General features: G+C 47.5%; 2 protein-coding genes and 1 long non-coding RNA gene across 3 annotated transcripts; 2 read left to right on the top strand and 1 right to left on the bottom strand.

The window, feature by feature from the left end:
- Positions 1-127: 127 nt before the first annotated feature.
- Muc12Ea (Mucin 12Ea) lies at positions 128-11,088 on the top strand. The gene has a single exon (XM_044395129.2). The coding sequence runs from the start codon at positions 128-130 to the stop codon at positions 11,039-11,041; it is 10,914 nt and encodes a 3,637-aa protein (XP_044251064.2). The 3' UTR covers positions 11,042-11,088.
- A 44-nt stretch (positions 11,089-11,132) lies between these two features.
- Positions 11,133-12,630, bottom strand: LOC108056024 (antigen 5 like allergen Cul n 1). The gene is made up of 2 exons (XM_070219178.1): positions 11,892-12,630; positions 11,133-11,570 (listed from the first exon to the last, which is right to left on the bottom strand). The coding sequence occupies exons 1-2, from the start codon at positions 12,614-12,616 to the stop codon at positions 11,267-11,269; spliced, it is 1,029 nt and encodes a 342-aa protein (XP_070075279.1). The 5' UTR covers positions 12,617-12,630; the 3' UTR covers positions 11,133-11,266.
- Positions 12,631-17,615: 4,985 nt separating this feature from the next.
- On the top strand, positions 17,616-19,260 carry LOC108056041 (uncharacterized). The gene is made up of 3 exons (XR_001769846.3): positions 17,616-17,968; positions 18,024-18,096; positions 18,447-19,260. It is a non-coding gene; the product is annotated as an uncharacterized lncRNA (long non-coding RNA).
- Positions 19,261-19,834: the final 574 nt, after the last annotated feature.

Below are 19,834 nucleotides of genomic sequence, written 5' to 3'. Positions count from 1 at the left end.
GGGCGGGCTGGCTAGCTCAGTACCGAGGGTGTCGCTCGGGCGTTCACAGCACTCTGACCCGCCCGCCCACAAAGGACAACCCACCAGCCATTTAAGGACAACCACCAGGTAGCAGCACGTTGACAAGATGCAACTGTTCGTAATCTGCCTGCTGGCGGCCACCACGGCCGCATTCACGATGTTCGGCCCGCACATCCGCATCGTTCCGGGCCAAAAGCCCAACGAGATAGTCCTCCACTTTCGCAATCCGTGCAACAATAAGACCAGCACCACGACACTTAAGCCGCCACCACCCCCGTGTCCCGACCATCCCACCACCCCGGCCTGTGAGCACCGCATAACCAGTCCGGCTCCCACGAAGCCCCCCTGCCCACATGCCACCACCACTCCGCACAATTGTGGGGGCGAGACCACCGCCTCCAGTAGGGCCACCACTCCAAAGCCAACACTGCAAACAACGATAGGAACAACATTCGGGACAACTTGGAATACAACAGAGAAGACTACGGTCAAGCCAACAACTCTGAAGCCCACTGAGGGAACAACGGTCAAGCCAACAACTCTGAAGCCGACTGAGGGAACAACGGCCAAGCCAACAACTCTGAAGCCCACTGAGGGAACAACGGACAAGCCAACAACTCTGAAGCCGACTGAGGGAACAACGGCCAAGCCGACGACTCTGAAGCCCACTGAGGGAACAACGGAGAAGACTACGGCCAAACCAACAACTCTGAAGCCCACTGAGGGAACAACGGCCAAGCCAACAACTCTGAAGCCCACTGAGGGAACAACGGAGAAGACTACGGCCAAACCAACAACTCTGAAGCCCACTGAGGGAACAACGGCCAAGCCAACGACTCTGAAGCCCACTGAGGGAACAACGGAGAAGACTACGGCCAAACCAACAACTCTGAAGCCCACTGAGGGAACGACGGCCAAGCCAACAACTCTGAAGCCCACTGAGGGAACAACGGCCAAGCCAACAACTCTGAAGCCCACTGAGGGAACAACGGCCAAGCCAACAACTCTGAAGCCCACTGAGGGAACAACGGAGAAGACTACGGCCAAACCAACAACTCTGAAGCCCACTGAGGGAACAACGGCCAAGCCGACAACTCTGAAGCCCACTGAGGGAACAACGGCCAAGCCAACAACTCTGAAGCCCACTGAGGGAACAACGGAGAAGACTACGGCCAAACCAACAACTCTGAAGCCCACTGAGGGAACAACGGCCAAGCCAACAACTCTGAAGCCCACTGAGGGAACAACGGAGAAGACTACGGCCAAACCAACAACTCTAAAGCCCACTGAGGGAACAACGGCCAAGCCAACAACTCTGAAGCCCACTGAGGGAACAACGGCCAAGCCAACAACTCTGAAGCCCACTGAGGGAACAACGGAGAAGACTACGGCCAAACCAACAACTCTGAAGCCCACTGAGGGAACAACGGCCAAGCCAACAACTCTGAAGCCCACTGAGGGAACAACGGCCAAGCCAACAACTCTGAAGCCCACTGAGGGAACAACGGCCAAGCCAACGACTCTGAAGCCCACTGAGGGAACAACGGAGAAGACTACGGCCAAACCAACAACTCTGAAGCCCACTGAGGGAACAACGGCCAAGCCAACAACTCTGAAGCCCACTGAGGGAACAACGGCCAAGCCAACAACTCTGAAGCCCACTGAGGGAACAACGGCCAAGCCAACAACTCTGAAGCCCACTGAGGGAACAACGGAGAAGACTACAGCCAAACCAACAACTCTGAAGCCCACTGAGGGAACAACGGCCAAGCCAACAACTCTGAAGCCCACTGAGGGAACAACGGAGAAGACTACGGCCAAACCAACAACTCTGAAGCCCACTGAGGGAACAACGGCCAAGCCAACAACTCTGAAGCCCACTGAGGGAACAACGGCCAAGCCAACAACTCTGAAGCCCACTGAGGGAACAACGGCCAAGCCAACGACTCTGAAGCCCACTGAGGGAACAACGGAGAAGACTACGGCCAAACCAACAACTCTGAAGCCCACTGAGGGAACGACGGCCAAGCCAACAACTCTGAAGCCCACTGAGGGAACAACGGCCAAGCCAACTACTCTGAAGCCCACTGAGGGAACAACGGCCAAGCCAACAACTCTGAAGCCCACTGAGGGAACAACGGAGAAGACTACGGCCAAACCAACAACTCTGAAGCCCACTGAGGGAACAACGGCCAAGCCAACAACTCTGAAGCCCACTGAGGGAACAACGGCCAAGCCAACAACTCTGAAGCCCACTGAGGGAACAACGGAGAAGACTACGGCCAAACCAACAACTCTGAAGCCCACTGAGGGAACAACGGCCAAGCCAACAACTCTGAAGCCCACTGAGGGAACAACGGCCAAGCCAACGACTCTGAAGCCCACTGAGGGAACAACGGAGAAGACTACGGCCAAACCAACAACTCTGAAGCCCACTGAGGGAACAACGGCCAAGCCAACAACTCTGAAGCCCACTGAGGGAACAACGGAGAAGACTACGGCCAAACCAACAACTCTGAAGCCCACTGAGGGAACAACGGCCAAGCCAACAACTCTGAAGCCCACTGAGGGAACAACGGAGAAGACTACGGCCAAACCAACAACTCTGAAGCCCACTGAGGGAACAACGGAGAAGACTACGGCCAAACCAACAACTCTGAAGCCCACTGAGGGAACAACGGCCAAGCCAACAACTCTGAAGCCCACTGAGGGAACAACGGCCAAGCCAACAACTCTGAAGCCCACTGAGGGAACAACGGAGAAGACTACGGCCAAACCAACAACTCTGAAGCCCACTGAGGGAACAACGGCCAAGCCAACAACTCTGAAGCCCACTGAGGGAACAACGGCCAAGCCAACGACTCTGAAGCCCACTGAGGGAACAACGGAGAAGACTACGGCCAAACCAACAACTCTGAAGCCCACTGAGGGAACGACGGCCAAGCCAACAACTCTGAAGCCCACTGAGGGAACAACGGCCAAGCCAACAACTCTGAAGCCCACTGAGGGAACAACGGCCAAGCCAACAACTCTGAAGCCCACTGAGGGAACAACGGAGAAGACTACGGCCAAACCAACAACTCTGAAGCCCACTGAGGGAACAACGGCCAAGCCAACGACTCTGAAGCCCACTGAGGGAACAACGGAGAAGACTACGGCCAAACCAACAACTCTGAAGCCCACTGAGGGAACAACGGCCAAGCCAACAACTCTGAAGCCCACTGAGGGAACAACGGAGAAGACTACGGCCAAACCAACAACTCTGAAGCCCACTGAGGGAACAACGGCCAAGCCAACAACTCTGAAGCCCACTGAGGGAACAACGGCCAAGCCAACAACTCTGAAGCCCACTGAGGGAACAACGGAGAAGACTACGGCCAAACCAACAACTCTGAAGCCCACTGAGGGAACAACGGCCAAGCCAACGACTTTGAAGCCCACTGAGGGAACAACGGAGAAGACTACGGCCAAACCAACAACTCTGAAGCCCACTGAGGGAACAACGGCCAAGCCAACAACTCTGAAGCCCACTGAGGGAACAACGGAGAAGACTACGGCCAAACCAACAACTCTGAAGCCCACTGAGGGAACAACGGCCAAGCCAACAACTCTGAAGCCCACTGAGGGAACAACGGAGAAGACTACGGCCAAACCAACAACTCTGAAGCCCACTGAGGGAACAACGGCCAAGCCAACGACTTTGAAGCCCACTGAGGGAACAACGGAGAAGACTACGGCCAAACCAACAACTCTGAAGCCCACTGAGGGAACAACGGCCAAGCCAACAACTCTGAAGCCCACTGAGGGAACAACGGAGAAGACTACGGCCAAACCAACAACTCTGAAGCCCACTGAGGGAACAACGGCCAAGCCAACAACTCTGAAGCCCACTGAGGGAACAACGGAGAAGACTACGGCCAAACCAACAACTCTGAAGCCCACTGAGGGAACAACGGCCAAGCCAACAACTCTGAAGCCCACTGAGGGAACAACGGAGAAGACTACGGCCAAACCAACAACTCTGAAGCCCACTGAGGGAACAACGGCCAAGCCAACAACTGTGAAGCCCACGGAGGGAACAACGGCCAAGCCAACAACTCTGAAGCCCACTGAGGGAACAACGGAGAAGACTACGGCCAAACCAACAACTCTGAAGCCCACTGAGGGAACAACGGCCAAGCCAACAACTCTGAAGCCCACTGAGGGAACAACGGAGAAGACTACGGCCAAACCAACAACTCTGAAGCCCACTGAGGGAACAACGGCCAAGCCAACAACTCTGAAGCCCACTGAGGGAACAACGGCCAAGCCAACAACTCTGAAGCCCACTGAGGGAACAACGGAGAAGACTACGGCCAAACCAACAACTCTGAAGCCCACTGAGGGAACAACGGCCAAGCCAACGACTTTGAAGCCCACTGAGGGAACAACGGAGAAGACTACGGCCAAACCAACAACTCTGAAGCCCACTGAGGGAACAACGGCCAAGCCAACAACTCTGAAGCCCACTGAGGGAACAACGGAGAAGACTACGGCCAAACCAACAACTCTGAAGCCCACTGAGGGAACAACGGCCAAGCCAACAACTCTGAAGCCCACGGAGGGAACAACGGCCAAGCCAACAACTCTGAAGCCCACTGAGGGAACAACGGCCAAGCCAACAACTCTGAAGCCCACTGAGGGAACAACGGAGAAGACTACGGCCAAACCAACAACTCTGAAGCCCACTGAGGGAACAACGGCCAAGCCAACAACTCTGAAGCCCACTGAGGGAACAACGGAGAAGACTACGGCCAAACCAACAACTCTGAAGCCCACTGAGGGAACAACGGCCAAGCCAACAACTCTGAAGCCCACTGAGGGAACAACGGCCAAGCCAACAACTCTGAAGCCCACTGAGGGAACAACGGAGAAGACTACGGCCAAACCAACAACTCTGAAGCCCACTGAGGGAACAACGGCCAAGCCAACGACTTTGAAGCCCACTGAGGGAACAACGGAGAAGACTACGGCCAAACCAACAACTCTGAAGCCCACTGAGGGAACAACGGCCAAGCCAACAACTCTGAAGCCCACTGAGGGAACAACGGAGAAGACTACGGCCAAACCAACAACTCTGAAGCCCACTGAGGGAACAACGGCCAAGCCAACAACTCTGAAGCCCACTGAGGGAACAACGGAGAAGACTACGGGTAAACCAACAACTCTGAAGCCCACTGAGGGAACAACGGCCAAGCCAACGACTTTGAAGCCCACTGAGGGAACAACGGCCAAGCCAACAACTCTGAAGCCCACTGAGGGAACAACGGAGAAGACTACGGCCAAACCAACAACTCTGAAGCCCACTGAGGGAACAACGGCCAAGCCAACAACTCTGAAGCCCACGGAGGGAACAACGGCCAAGCCAACAACTCTGAAGCCCACTGAGGGAACAACGGCCAAGCCAACAACTCTGAAGCCCACTGAGGGAACAACGGAGAAGACTACGGCCAAACCAACAACTCTGAAGCCCACTGAGGGAACAACGGCCAAGCCAACAACTCTGAAGCCCACTGAGGGAACAACGGAGAAGACTACGGCCAAACCAACAACTCTGAAGCCCACTGAGGGAACAACGGCCAAGCCAACAACTCTGAAGCCCACTGAGGGAACAACGGCCAAGCCAACAACTCTGAAGCCCACTGAGGGAACAACGGCCAAGCCAACAACTCTGAAGCCCACTGAGGGAACAACGGCCAAGCCAACGACTCTGAAGCCCACTGAGGGAACAACGGAGAAGACTACGGCCAAACCAACAACTCTGAAGCCCACTGAGGGAACGACGGCCAAGCCAACAACTCTGAAGCCCACTGAGGGAACAACGGCCAAGCCAACAACTCTGAAGCCCACTGAGGGAACAACGGCCAAGCCAACAACTCTGAAGCCCACTGAGGGAACAACGGCCAAGCCAACAACTCTGAAGCCCACTGAGGGAACAACGGCCAAGCCAACGACTCTGAAGCCCACTGAGGGAACAACGGAGAAGACTACGGCCAAACCAACAACTCTGAAGCCCACTGAGGGAACGACGGCCAAACCAACAACTCTGAAGCCCACTGAGGGAACAACGGCCAAGCCAACAACTCTGAAGCCCACTGAGGGAACAACGGAGAAGACTACGGCCAAGCCAACAACTCTGAAGCCCACTGAGGGAACAACGGCCAAGCCAACAACTCTGAAGCCCACTGAGGGAACAACGGCCAAGCCAACAACTCTGAAGCCCACTGAAGGAACAACGGCCAAGCCAACAACTCTGAAGCCCACTGAGGGAACAACGGCCAAGCCAACGACTCTGAAGCCCACTGAGGGAACAACGGAGAAGACTACGGCCAAACCAACAACTCTGAAGCCCACTGAGGGAACGACGGCCAAGCCAACAACTCTGAAGCCCACTGAGGGAACAACGGCCAAGCCAACAACTCTGAAGCCCACTGAGGGAACAACGGAGAAGACTACGGCCAAGCCAACAACTCTGAAGCCCACTGAGGGAACAACGGCCAAGCCAACAACTCTGAAGCCCACTGAGGGAACAACGGAGAAGACTACGGCCAAACCAACAACTCTGAAGCCCACTGAGGGAACAACGGCCAAGCCAACAACTCTGAAGCCCACTGAGGGAACAACGGAGAAGACTACGGCCAAACCAACAACTCTGAAGCCCACTGAGGGAACAACGGCCAAGCCAACGACTCTGAAGCCCACTGAGGGAACAACGGAGAAGACTACGGCCAAACCAACAACTCTGAAGCCCACTGAGGGAACAACGGCCAAGCCAACAACTCTGAAGCCCACTGAGGGAACAACGGCCAAGCCAACAACTCTGAAGCCCACTGAGGGAACAACGGCCAAGCCAACGACTCTGAAGCCCACTGAGGGAACAACGGAGAAGACTACGGCCAAACCAACAACTCTGAAGCCCACTGAGGGAACGACGGCCAAACCAACAACTCTGAAGCCCACTGAGGGAACAACGGCCAAGCCAACAACTCTGAAGCCCACTGAGGGAACAACGGAGAAGACTACGGCCAAGCCAACAACTCTGAAGCCCACTGAGGGAACAACGGCCAAGCCAACAACTCTGAAGCCCACTGAGGGAACAACGGAGAAGACTACGGCCAAACCAACAACTCTGAAGCCCACTGAGGGAACAACGGCCAAGCCAACAACTCTGAAGCCCACTGAGGGAACAACGGCCAAGCCAACAACTCTGAAGCCCACTGAGGGAACAACGGAGAAGACTACGGCCAAACCAACAACTCTGAAGCCCACTGAGGGAACAACGGCCAAGCCAACAACTGTGAAGCCCACTGACGGAACAACGGAGAAGACTACGGCCAAACAAACAACTCTGAAGCCCACTGAGGGAACAACGGCCAAGCCAACAACTCTGAAGCCCACTGAGGGAACAACGGAGAAGACTACGGCCAAACCAACAACTCTGAAGCCCACTGAGGGAACAACGGCCAAGCCAACAACTCTGAAGCCCACTGAGGGAACAACGGCCAAGCCAACAACTCTGAAGCCCACTGAGGGAACAACGGAGAAGACTACGGCCAAACCAACAACTCTGAAGCCCACTGAGGGAACAACGGCCAAGCCGACAACTCTGAAGCCCACTGAGGGAACAACGGCCAAGCCAACAACTCTGAAGCCCACTGAGGGAACAACGGAGAAGACTACGGCCAAACCAACAACTCTGAAGCCCACTGAGGGAACAACGGCCAAGCCAACAACTCTGAAGCCCACTGAGGGAACAACGGAGAAGACTACGGCCAAACCAACAACTCTGAAGCCCACTGAGGGAACAACGGAGAAGACTACGGCCAAACCAACAACTCTGAAGCCCACTGAGGGAACAACGGCCAAGCCAACAACTCTGAAGCCCACTGAGGGAACAACGGCCAAGCCAACAACTCTGAAGCCCACTGAGGGAACAACGGAGAAGACTACGGCCAAACCAACAACTCTGAAGCCCACTGAGGGAACAACGGCCAAGCCAACAACTCTGAAGCCCACTGAGGGAACAACGGAGAAGACTACGGCCAAACCAACAACTCTGAAGCCCACTGAGGGAACGACGGCCAAGCCAACAACTCTGAAGCCCACTGAGGGAACAACGGCCAAGCCAACAACTCTAAAGCCCACTGAGGGAACAACGGCCAAGCCAACAACTCTGAAGCCCACTGAGGGAACAACGGAGAAGACTACGGCCAAACCAACAACTCTGAAGCCCACTGAGGGAACAACGGCCAAGCCAACGACTCTGAAGCCCACTGAGGGAACAACGGAGGAGACTACGGCCAAACCAACAACTCTGAAGCCCACTGAGGGAACAACGGCCAAGCCAACAACTCTGAAGCCCACTGAGGGAACAACGGAGAAGACTACGGCCAAACCAACAACTCTGAAGCCCACTGAGGGAACAACGGCCAAGCCAACAACTCTGAAGCCCACTGAGGGAACAACGGAGAAGACTACGGCCAAACCAACAACTCTGAAGCCCACTGAGGGAACAACGGCCAAGCCAACAACTCTGAAGCCCACTGAGGGAACAACGGCCAAGCCAACAACTCTGAAGCCCACTGAGGGAACAACGGAGAAGACTACGGCCAAACCAACAACTCTGAAGCCCACTGAGGGAACAACGGCCAAGCCAACAACTCTGAAGCCCACTGAGGGAACAACGGAGAAGACTACGGCCAAACCAACAACTCTAAAGCCCACTGAGGGAACAACGGCCAAGCCAACAACTCTGAAGCCCACTGAGGGAACAACGGAGAAGACTACGGCCAAACCAACAACTCTGAAGCCCACTGAGGGAACAACGGCCAAGCCAACGACTCTGAAGCCCACTGAGGGAACAACGGAGGAGACTACGGCCAAACCAACAACTCTGAAGCCCACTGAGGGAACAACGGCCAAGCCAACAACTCTGAAGCCCACTGAGGGAACAACGGAGAAGACTACGGCCAAACCAACAACTCTGAAGCCCACTGAGGGAACAACGGCCAAGCCAACAACTCTGAAGCCCACTGAGGGAACAACGGAGAAGACTACGGCCAAACCAACAACTCTGAAGCCCACTGAGGGAACAACGGCCAAGCCAACAACTCTGAAGCCCACTGAGGGAACAACGGCCAAGCCAACAACTCTGAAGCCCACTGAGGGAACAACGGCCAAGCCAACAACTCTGAAGCCCACTGAGGGAACAACGGCCAAGCCAACAACTCTGAAGCCCACTGAGGGAACAACGGCCAAGCCAACAACTCTGAAGCCCACTGAGGGAACAACGGAGAAGACTACGGCCAAACCAACAACTCTGAAGCCCACTGAGGGAACAACGGCCAAGCCAACGACTCTGAAGCCCACTGAGAGAACAACGGAGAAGACTACGGCCAAACCAACAACTCTGAAGCCCACTGAGGGAACAACGGCCAAGCCAACAACTCTGAGGCCCACTGAGGGAACAACGGCCAAGCCAACAACTCTGAAGCCTACTGAGGGAACAACGGCCAAGCCAACGACTCTGAAGCCCACTGAGGGAACAACGGAGAAGACTACGGCCAAACCAACAACTCTGAAGCCCACTGAGGGAACAACGGCCAAGCCAACAACTCTGAAGCCCACTGAGGGAACAACGGAGAAGACTACGGCCAAACCAACAACTCTGAAGCCCACTGAGGGAACAACGGCCAAGCCAACAACTCTGAAGCCCACTGAGGGAACAACGGCCAAGCCAACAACTCTGAAGCCCACTGAGGGAACAACGGAGAAGACTACGGCCAAACCAACAACTCTGAAGCCCACTGAGGGAACAACGGCCAAGCCGACAACTCTGAAGCCCACTGAGGGAACAACGGCCAAGCCAACAACTCTGAAGCCCACTGAGGGAACAACGGAGAAGACTACGGCCAAACCAACAACTCTGAAGCCCACTGAGGGAACAACGGCCAAGCCAACAACTCTGAAGCCCACTGAGGGAACAACGGAGAAGACTACGGCCAAACCAACAACTCTGAAGCCCACTGAGGGAACAACGGAGAAGACTACGGCCAAACCAACAACTCTGAAGCCTACTGAGGGAACAACGGCCAAGCCAACAACTCTGAAGCCCACTGAGGGAACAACGGCCAAGCCAACAACTCTGAAGCCCACTGAGGGAACAACGGCCAAGCCAACGACTCTGAAGCCCACTGAGGGAACAACGGAGAAGACTACGGCCAAACCAACAACTCTGAAGCCCACTGAGGGAACGACGGCCAAGCGAACAACTCTGAAGCCCACTGAGGGAACAACGGCCAAGCCAACAACTCTGAAGCCCACTGAGGGAACAACGGCCAAGCCAACGACTCTGAAGCCCACTGAGGGAACAACGGAGAAGACTACGGCCAAACCAACAACTCTGAAGCCCACTGAGGGAACAACGGCCAAGCCAACAACTCTGAAGCCCACTGAGGGAACAACGGCCAAGCCAACGACTCTGAAGCCCACTGAGGGAACAACGGAGAAGACTACGGCCAAACCAACAACTCTGAAGCCCACTGAGGGAACGACGGCCAAGCCAACAACTCTGAAGCCCACTGAGGGAACAACGGCCAAGCCAACAACTCTGAAGCCCACTGAGGGAACAACGGAGAAGACTACGGCCAAACCAACAACTCTGAAGCCCACTGAGGGAACAACGGCCAAGCCAACAACTCTGAAGCCCACTGAGGGAACAACGGAGAAGACTACGGCCAAACCAACAACTCTGAAGCCCACTGAGGGAACAACGGCCAAGCCAACAACTCTGAAGCCCACTGAGGGAACAACGGCCAGGCCGACAACTCTGAAAACGACTAAGCACACTTCTCATAAGACGACAACCGTGAAGACAACTTCAGAGAAGGCAACCACAGAGGCTATTTCGACCACCGCATCACTGCCTCCGTTCAATATCTTTGATGTGATAACTGGTGCAACATTAACAACCGTGTCTTAAGTATTGTAGAAGACTCGAAACACCATTAGCAATAAGCTCGTTTAAACCGTAATCAATGTAAATTTGTATTTAAAAAAACAGTCAACAATAGTTAACACAATAACAATCCATTCTTTTTAAAAGATTTTAATATATTTACTTAAAAACTATGAAAAAAATTATGCTTTGTATATCTTATTCCAGGTGGTACGAGTATTTTGTCCTTATCTTAGGGTTTGTATTCCTTTACAGGGGTATATTATTATCCAGGGTGTTGCCATCCTCGGCGCTCTCCTCGCTTTCAGCGTCGCCGATGGGGTCGCGCCAGTCGCATAAACCGGGGAACTTCTCGCTGATCCGGTGCTGAACGCATTTGGAACCCGCCGGACCAGACTGGTAAATGGGTTCGTTGAATATGTTGTTGTAGTCATAATTACAAGTCAGCATGAACTGGTAGCGATTGGTAGTGGGCTCCAGGAAGCGGATGCCGGCGCAGCCCACGCGACTCACGCGATCGGAGACCAAAAGGGTGAAGTGACCAATCTTCTTGCTGCAGAGAAAAATATTGGAATGAATGTTTGAACTAAATAAAGACAACTTTTTCAACAAAACTTTGAAAATTAAGTATTCTTTGCTATTTGATGTACATGTTTAAAAATAATTGGATTAACCAACCCCAACACTCGGTTAAAAAAATAAAAGGAAATGTGGTATTCAAGAAGGCAGCAACAAATTTGTAAAATTCTTCCCTACAATCAAATCTACTATGTAAGCGATTTTAATAAGACTTCCTTGCTTTTATGTTTTGTGATGTTGATAGGAAGTAAAAGTAAAGGAAATGTGGTATTCAAAAAGTGTTCTATCTACTTACCCCTGCGGATGCGGACGATAGCTGTCGATGAAGCTCTGGTTGGCATCCAGATACTCGCGGAACCAGTTAATCACAAAGGATTTCATGCGCCGCGAATGCGACTTGAACTCGCGACCGATCCAAAAGTAACCGATATTCTGGCCGCTGAACCGGAAGCGCGGCGTATTGCGGCACTTGTCGTGGGCAAACTGACAGCGTTTGGCATGCAGCCCGGCCATTTGCTCCAGTTCGTTGTCCCAACGGAGGAGGGGCATTTGGGCGGCGCTCCGATAGCCTTCCAGTTGACCGCTGGCGATCTTTGATCTGGCCAAATTGTGCATATCGAGCAGGAGCTGACGTCGCCTTTCGCTCATCTCCAGTAGCTTGGGTTCCGGTCCGCAGGCTGGGGAAAAGCTACCGTTGTTGCCGCAAGCGGTATGGGGCACATTCACCACATGCGTTCCATTGTAGAGCTCACAAAGTGAGGGCACACAATAGCCATCCGTCGCGGATTGCCGCGGAATCCTGGTGAACGGCGGTGGAGCTCGAGTCGGTGGAGGAGCTCGAGTGGGTGGTGGAGCTCTGGTGGGTGGAGGATCCCTAGTGGGTGGTGGAGCTCGGGTAGGTGGAGGCGCCCTGGTGGTCACAGCTCCCGTCAATCCATTTTGGCCATTGAAAATCAAAAAAAGGAGCACTGCGGCGGCGGCGACGCTGCTGCTGCACTTGCTCAACAATCTCGACGGCATCTCGACGGTCGACGGTCAACACGCTACTGATCGGAGGTCGAGCGGCACTTTGGGTTTATGAATGGGTTTAAACCATCGACGTCGCTGTTTTCCCCACATCTTAGGGTTGGGCTGCGCTGCGCTGCGGGCTCCACAAACTGGTTCTCATTAGAAAGAAATTAGCCATGGGAATTAGTGGGAGCTTTAATATGAGGACATCGGATCTGGACAGTCTTAAAATATTATCTTAATCATAGTGTTAATAGTATTCATGTTTTGATTAGGTGAAAATTAAAATTTAAATTCTCTGTTCATTTCGAAAAGGTCAGGGAAATAATATAAAATAAAAAAAAAATTTACATTTTGAAACTTATGTTTCAAAAAATCGATGAAGTACCTAATTATTGCCTGGTTATTTGAATTTAGCTAATTTAAAGTTCTTTAGATTCTAATTTTTGAAAATGTATGAAATTCGAAAGCAACTTAAAAACAATATCAATTTAAAGTTGACTTATGTTATAAAATTCCATAAATAATTATAAAATTTCTTTGTGCTATAATAAATACTTTCTGGTTATTTAAATTTAGATTATTTAAAGCTCTTCCTTGTTTTTTTGCCAAGTACAGCTTGAAAGTCGTTCGTGAATTGGCCACCCTGTGTTCATCCCTCGTCTTTCAGCTTCCGGCACTGCACCATTTGATTACCCCTATATCACCCCTATATTATCACCGAACCGAACCGATTCGAGGCGATCATCCGTGCCGAACCGGTTTGACGTCGGCTCATCGCTCCGGGCGGCAAGTCTAAGTGTAAGTCGAAGTCTGGGTCTAGCCCCCGTGTAAGTGGTATAATCAGTTACCGCCGGCAAGTGTGGGAAAAATGCTCGCTTCAAGGCAATTGCCGATAAGTAGCTGAGTAGCTGAGCTGCCGAGTGGGGGAATTATTATTATTGGCTTTACAAAACTACTAACCTGGCCAAGAGAGCCGTTAACAAAACACTAGCCGTCGTAAACCCAAAAAAAGAAATACAAAAAAAATGTAAAGAACGCAGAAAAATACAGAAATTAAAGAAACGTCGACAGAAACGTGCCTCACACCTAATCGGCGTTAATTAAAATAACAATGCTTCGACAGCTCAAGCTTCGCACTGAAAACTGAAATATGCAAAAAACCGAACAACCAAACAACAAAAATAACAACCCATGATTATGACGTCGAATGGCCATCCCCGAAATAGTAAAAAAAGAATGGATCGAGGCGTTTATTGATTCTGGATTCGAGTCTGGGTCAATTCTATTTTTAATTCGGTGGTTTTATGACTTTTTGGTTTAAATGTTTGCCCATTTACAACAGTAAAAATTTATATCTAGAATTTTTGGATTTCTTTAATTTTCCAGTGAAAAGATAGGAGTTACCTACTTCTAAAACAACTTTATAAAAAATAAAGAGTATTTAATATATGCTGTTCTATTTCATTTGGTACGTGCCAAAGTATGGGATCGTAAAATAAAGAAATCTCTTTTACTCTCTTATTTTTTTAATGACTCTTTTCGCTGGAATCTACCAGGGTATTTGACTCTTCGTACCAAAATACCAACCCAAAATCTAGATTTCGCTTCTTCTTTTATTGGCCAATTACGATGTGGCTGATTGTTTCGCTTTATTGGCTGTATCACATCATAGAGTTTCTTTAAGAAGATCGGCTCATCCGATGCGATCATTGACTTTTTTATTAAATAAATTTAAAAAAAAGGTCCCATTAAAAAAATTTAAATCTTAAATTTAGTTTTATATTTGAGCATTGTAGGTATAGTTATTATATAAATAATAAAAGCAATATAGTTACATAGAAATTAAATGTATTTATTAATCGCAATAATCATAAATATTAACCGATCCATTTTCCCATTACTCACTTGTTCTTAAAATTTATGCGTCACACTCGGGGGCAAATTGGTATTTCAATTACAGTCCCACTTACAATTCCCATTCAATATGTCTTGGGTTTTATTGGCTGACTCAATTAAAGCTCGCCCGCATATATGATTAGCAAGTTATGGGATTATGAATGATTTGTGCGCGGCAATCGAGCCGCAACCACAATAGTTGTTATATGTGCCTGGGCTATACGATCTCCACCGACCGACCAGACCTGTACTCGTATTTAACTTGACTGCTGTTGTAATTAAAGATCTCTTGGCAGTCATCAGATAGATCAGTCAAATTCAAAGCCAAAGTTAAAGTTGGAGAAGTTTGCGTGTTTTGGAAAGGGACGAGAACGAGAATATATCGTATAATTTGCATAGAAAATGATTAATCACGCAGCGATTAATTGCCGGCGACGTCAACGATGCTGCAGTTGTTAAATAAAAACAATAAATTTTAGCAGCGACTAAACATAAATTACTCTGAAAATGAGTACGAAAATACATTTGGCGAGGGGTAACCCCCCACTTTTCGTTATGATTGGCAGCATAATTAGCATATGGCACATGTCTATATGGCTGCCCATCGACCGCTGCACTTCCTCATTCTGTAATTACACCAATTGCGGCAGTGTACATCACGTTAAGCGTGACGCCACCTGACCTCGGGGGTCGGTGATAATCGTATTGGAATATTGGAATGCCAGAATACCAGAGATCCATGGAAATGTCGCCAAATGTTTGTGGCGGAAGTGCATAAACACCTTTTAAAGTTTGTCCAAGAAAGGGGATCAAAATACTTATTATCTTTTTCCTTGCTTGTCATTTCTGATGGGTTAAAAAAATATCTAATTCTTAGAGTATTTTTAATTTATTTTTCCAAAAATATAATATAATGATATAAATCGGATTTTTATTTTAAATGTACCTATACAAATTTGATTAAAATTTAATTCTTAAATAGTTACGTCATTACGAAACTTTAGCTATTCTTAAGATTTAAATGGGTTTTAGAAAGGGGACCCAGAACTGCATTTCTACAGCTTATAACTTTATTTATTGGATTTCTATTTTAAAATGGAATACCTATAAAAATGCACGACCTAATTCTCAAATAGGTAGTTGTTATTACAAAATATTTTTTAAGCTCTTCTTAAGGTTTAAATGAAATTTTCTGAAGTGTTTCGAGTTCTGAATGCCTCAAGATAACTTGTCCATAATCGCTGCGTCACAGCCTCTCTGGGTGGCCTTCTAATGTCCGGCGATGAAGGCTTCCATCATAATTAGCATATTTCGCCCAGTGTATCCCGGTTATCTCTTTGTGTCCGAGTGATTGTGTTGTGTGCTTGTGTTGGCCACATAATTGCTGGCAACAGAACGTGACGCTCGATGGCGACTTCGTGTCGTGGGTTGTTGGGCTGCTGGGCTGTTGTTACCTTGGCAATTAGTTGGTCGAATCTGCCAAGACATAATTACACGATGCAGCTTCCCTAAATCCACCGAACTTCACTCCCTTTCATCTGTGTATCTGTGTGTGCTTTGTTTACCTTCTGGTAGTTACCGTTTTAATTAAGGGGAATTATCAAAAACTTTCGTTTTTTTTAGATTTGTTTTCAGAAGATGCTCTTTTCAGTAAACTTTTTGCCTTTTAAAATTGTGGTCAAAATTAAATGTTTGCTTGTATTTTAAAAATATTTAATATTAAATATAGCTAAAAATAAACTCCTTAAAAATTAAAGAAATTGAAATCTTTAAAAATTCTAGATGTAATTGTTTCCTAAGATATAATTTTCAGAAATAAAATTTACTTAAAATATACCAAGTTTCAAATAGCTAAAGATACAATCCAATTTTCGGATCAGGAATCGTGAACTTCAGTAAAGAGCTGTTTCGATTTTTATTGATTCAATTCTAAAAGGTTCAATTAAATCAATTTAAAATCAAAAAAAAAATGTTAACAGAAAAATAGAAGACTTAAAAAATCAAAGGAAAACTATAACTTTAGTTTTATAATTTAGATTATCCATTATTTTAATTGAGTTATATTACTTAAAAATAATATTTTTGCTTTTTGGCTTGTATCTTGGCTCTGGTAATATTTGAATTATTTTTCCAAAAGCGGTTTGTTGGCTTTTTCCCGCTTTTCACCGCTTTCCACCCGTCCCCCAAAAAAACGTGGCTGTCCGTCGCCATTACTATTGTCAGCCAGTTGTCAGGTGTTGGCAGTGGGCTAGCTGCATTTCATTTTCATTTTCATTTCATTTTATTAAATTTAATTTTCGGCTTTGTCTCTCTCGAACCATGTGTGTGTATGTGTGTATCTGCACTAATTAAATTCATGCTGAAATTTTTCTAATTAAAAGTTTACTAATGAAATTTATGCAGCTGCTGTTGCCAATGCTGCTGTCTGCGTTTGCGTGGGTGTGTGTGTGTTTGGTCGAAAGCCCAAAAGTCGCGCTTTCAATTAAAAATCGCCATGAACGGTCGGGATTTCGCGTAGATTGAGGGGGGTTTTACACACGGACAGCTGGCCAGTTTGATGTGCTCGAATTAGATTTGTATTAAATTGCATTTTTGTGGTTATTATTTATTTCATTGCATTTTGCAGCACTTTCACGTCTCACATCAGCCTGACTGCCTTTTTTTGTACCCGTTAGTCGTTGAGCAAAAAGGTATATTGCATTCAGCGGAAAGTATGGAAACCTTACCGACTCTATTATCTAGCGACATGTACAAAAATTATTCAAATCGCACCATTCACTCAAAAGTTGAGAGCAAATAATGGAATAGCCATTGGGCTGCGCACATGCAAGCAGTGCAAGCAGTTCTCGCTGACTAACGGGTATCTGATAGTCGAGGTACTCGGCTCTTTTTTTTTTATTTTGTTTTTTTTTATTATTTTACGTATGTATTTATTTGCGTAAACAACTGCGTGGGCAAGTTAATGCAATCAAATGTGGCATAATTAAAAACTAATATCGGGAGGATGGTATTTTTTTTCGGGGAGTCGAAAATCCAGCAGGGACCACGTTGCGGTTTGATTATCAACTACGTGTAAATAAATAAGCAGGCCTTGATTTAGTTGATTATATGGATATTTACAGACTTTTACATTAGCCCCGGGTTATTCAAACATACTGAACCTATCTATATATTTGCCCACCGTAACATTTTCTCAAAGAGGCTGATTTCTATTGATCTATCGATATGGATTCTTCTCAGTTAACAAAGGCTCAGAAGCGCAACAGATTGCCAGACACAGACAATGATATTATGCAGCAACCGCCCTTGAAACGTCAGAAATTTAATTATTCATTCGAAGTTGAGATAAAACCAGAGGAATCACCGAATTCACCAAGAGGACTAAAAAGAAAAGTGGAAAGGAATCCTAAGAAGTAGAGGTGAACTTAGAATATAATTTTTTGGCATCAAAATTTATCCATTAAGGTAAATATTTAGTAGATGTAATTCTGAATTAGCTAATAATAATTTTTGATCTTAGATTTGGCAGCTAAATTTGTTTTTTTCGGCTAAAAAAGATAAGAATATCCCTGTCAGCTTATTTCATTTTATTGGTAAGATAACAATACATTTTTAATTATTTTATTTTAATACAAAAATTTTAATGACTTAAAATATTTAAAGTAAATTTGACTATCATTGCCAATAATTCTATTTACCTTTATTCAAATATTTTCCAATAAAATTATGCATTTAAATATTTTGTATATTAAATAATTGATTTTTTTCAATTAATTTAATTATCTAGGTGTCAGGTATTTATTTTTACAATGCGAATTTTTTCTGTGTATTATTTTTATTATGTCAATTATTTTATTTATTTCTTAAGCTTATACTACTTAAGTCGAATAACCTTTATTATAAGTTATGCTTATTATCACAACTATTTTATTTATTTATATAGGTTTTTCCTTCTTCAAGACAGAGGAATATTGAAGTAATTACATGCACACGCGAAGGCAACTCAATTACGGAAGCGTTTTGCGCCATGTGGCGCCGCCAAGAATTTCATTTGGCTGGCAAGTCACGTGATGTGCAACGGCCGCTTGTGGGTTACGTTACGTTACGGTTAGGGGCAGGAGATCGAGGAGGGGGTCAGGGGTCAAACGCTGACCCGACACAATGATAAACTGCGTGCCGCAATATGAGGCAGCAGCCCGGCCGCAGAACTTTTGGCCAAGTAAGCGCGTAGGAGAACCGAGAGCCGAGAGTCGAGAGTCGAGAGCCTGCCGCTAATTTATGGAAGATGGAAGATGGATCCTGGCCCCTGGCCAGCGACGAGTCCTTTGCTTGGAGTCCATCCACTCTCTTCGCTCGCCAGTGTGTTTAACATGCGCCGACTGCCGCCTAGTTTCTAGTTTCCTCCCCCCTTTTCTTGCTTTTCTTTTTCATTTCCCTCCATTTTTGTTTTTTTTTTTTTTCGGTTGCGACATGGTCAACTGGCACATGGCATTCCCAGCGGCACGCTCCAGGGGCATCAATATTCCCAACGCTGGACGCGCATGGCCACCTCTCCACTGGAGGAGAGGGATGGCAGTCGGAGGACCACCAGAGCTACCAGCTCCCAAGACACACAGATGCACTGCGGCAGAAAACCCAAAATGTAATGGCATTTCACCCTAAAATACTTCATATGTTCGGTATCATTTAAATCATTCAACGCTTATTATCATTTTTAATCTATTTTAATAAAAGAAAGAAGAAAATTCTAAGATCCCTAATAATAATACAAAAAAATATTAAAATATTATTTTAATTTCATTTAAATCATCTTAATTTATTTTTTTACATCTAAATAATTTTGAATTTATGAATTTATCAAAGCCTAAAATCTTGAATAAATAAATACATAATTTCTTATTATTTGTAATTATTATCAAGTAAAGTAAAGCATTTTTGTAATATTACAAAAATTATATATCAATATTATTTCAAAAATCTGTGGATTATTATCGATTTAAAACTCGAGACTGACAGTAGGGCCAGTTTTCTGTCAGTGCACCAATTCCGATACAAAGACACGGCAGCCAAGGCTAAAACACAGTCAAAATATTGACACGACTTGCTCTTGGCCGAGCTCTTTGTTGCGCTTTATTGACACTGCCCAAGGACGTGCAGCGTATCCGTATCCTCCGAACTCCGAACTCCGTTTCGGGCCATCCTGGCCATTTTGGCCCTCTGTCTGCCGACTTCCTTTTAATCTCGTTCCCAAATTGGCCGATTTTAAAGACATTTGCCTTGCTCCGAAATTCGAATGGCTTGCATTTTGAAATTCGTTTACTTCAATAATGC

Source organism: Drosophila takahashii, chromosome X (genome assembly GCF_030179915.1).
Source record: "Drosophila takahashii strain IR98-3 E-12201 chromosome X, DtakHiC1v2, whole genome shotgun sequence".
Classification (NCBI taxonomy): domain Eukaryota; kingdom Metazoa; phylum Arthropoda; class Insecta; order Diptera; family Drosophilidae; genus Drosophila; species Drosophila takahashii.
This window is presented reverse-complemented; position numbering and strand designations above follow the sequence as displayed.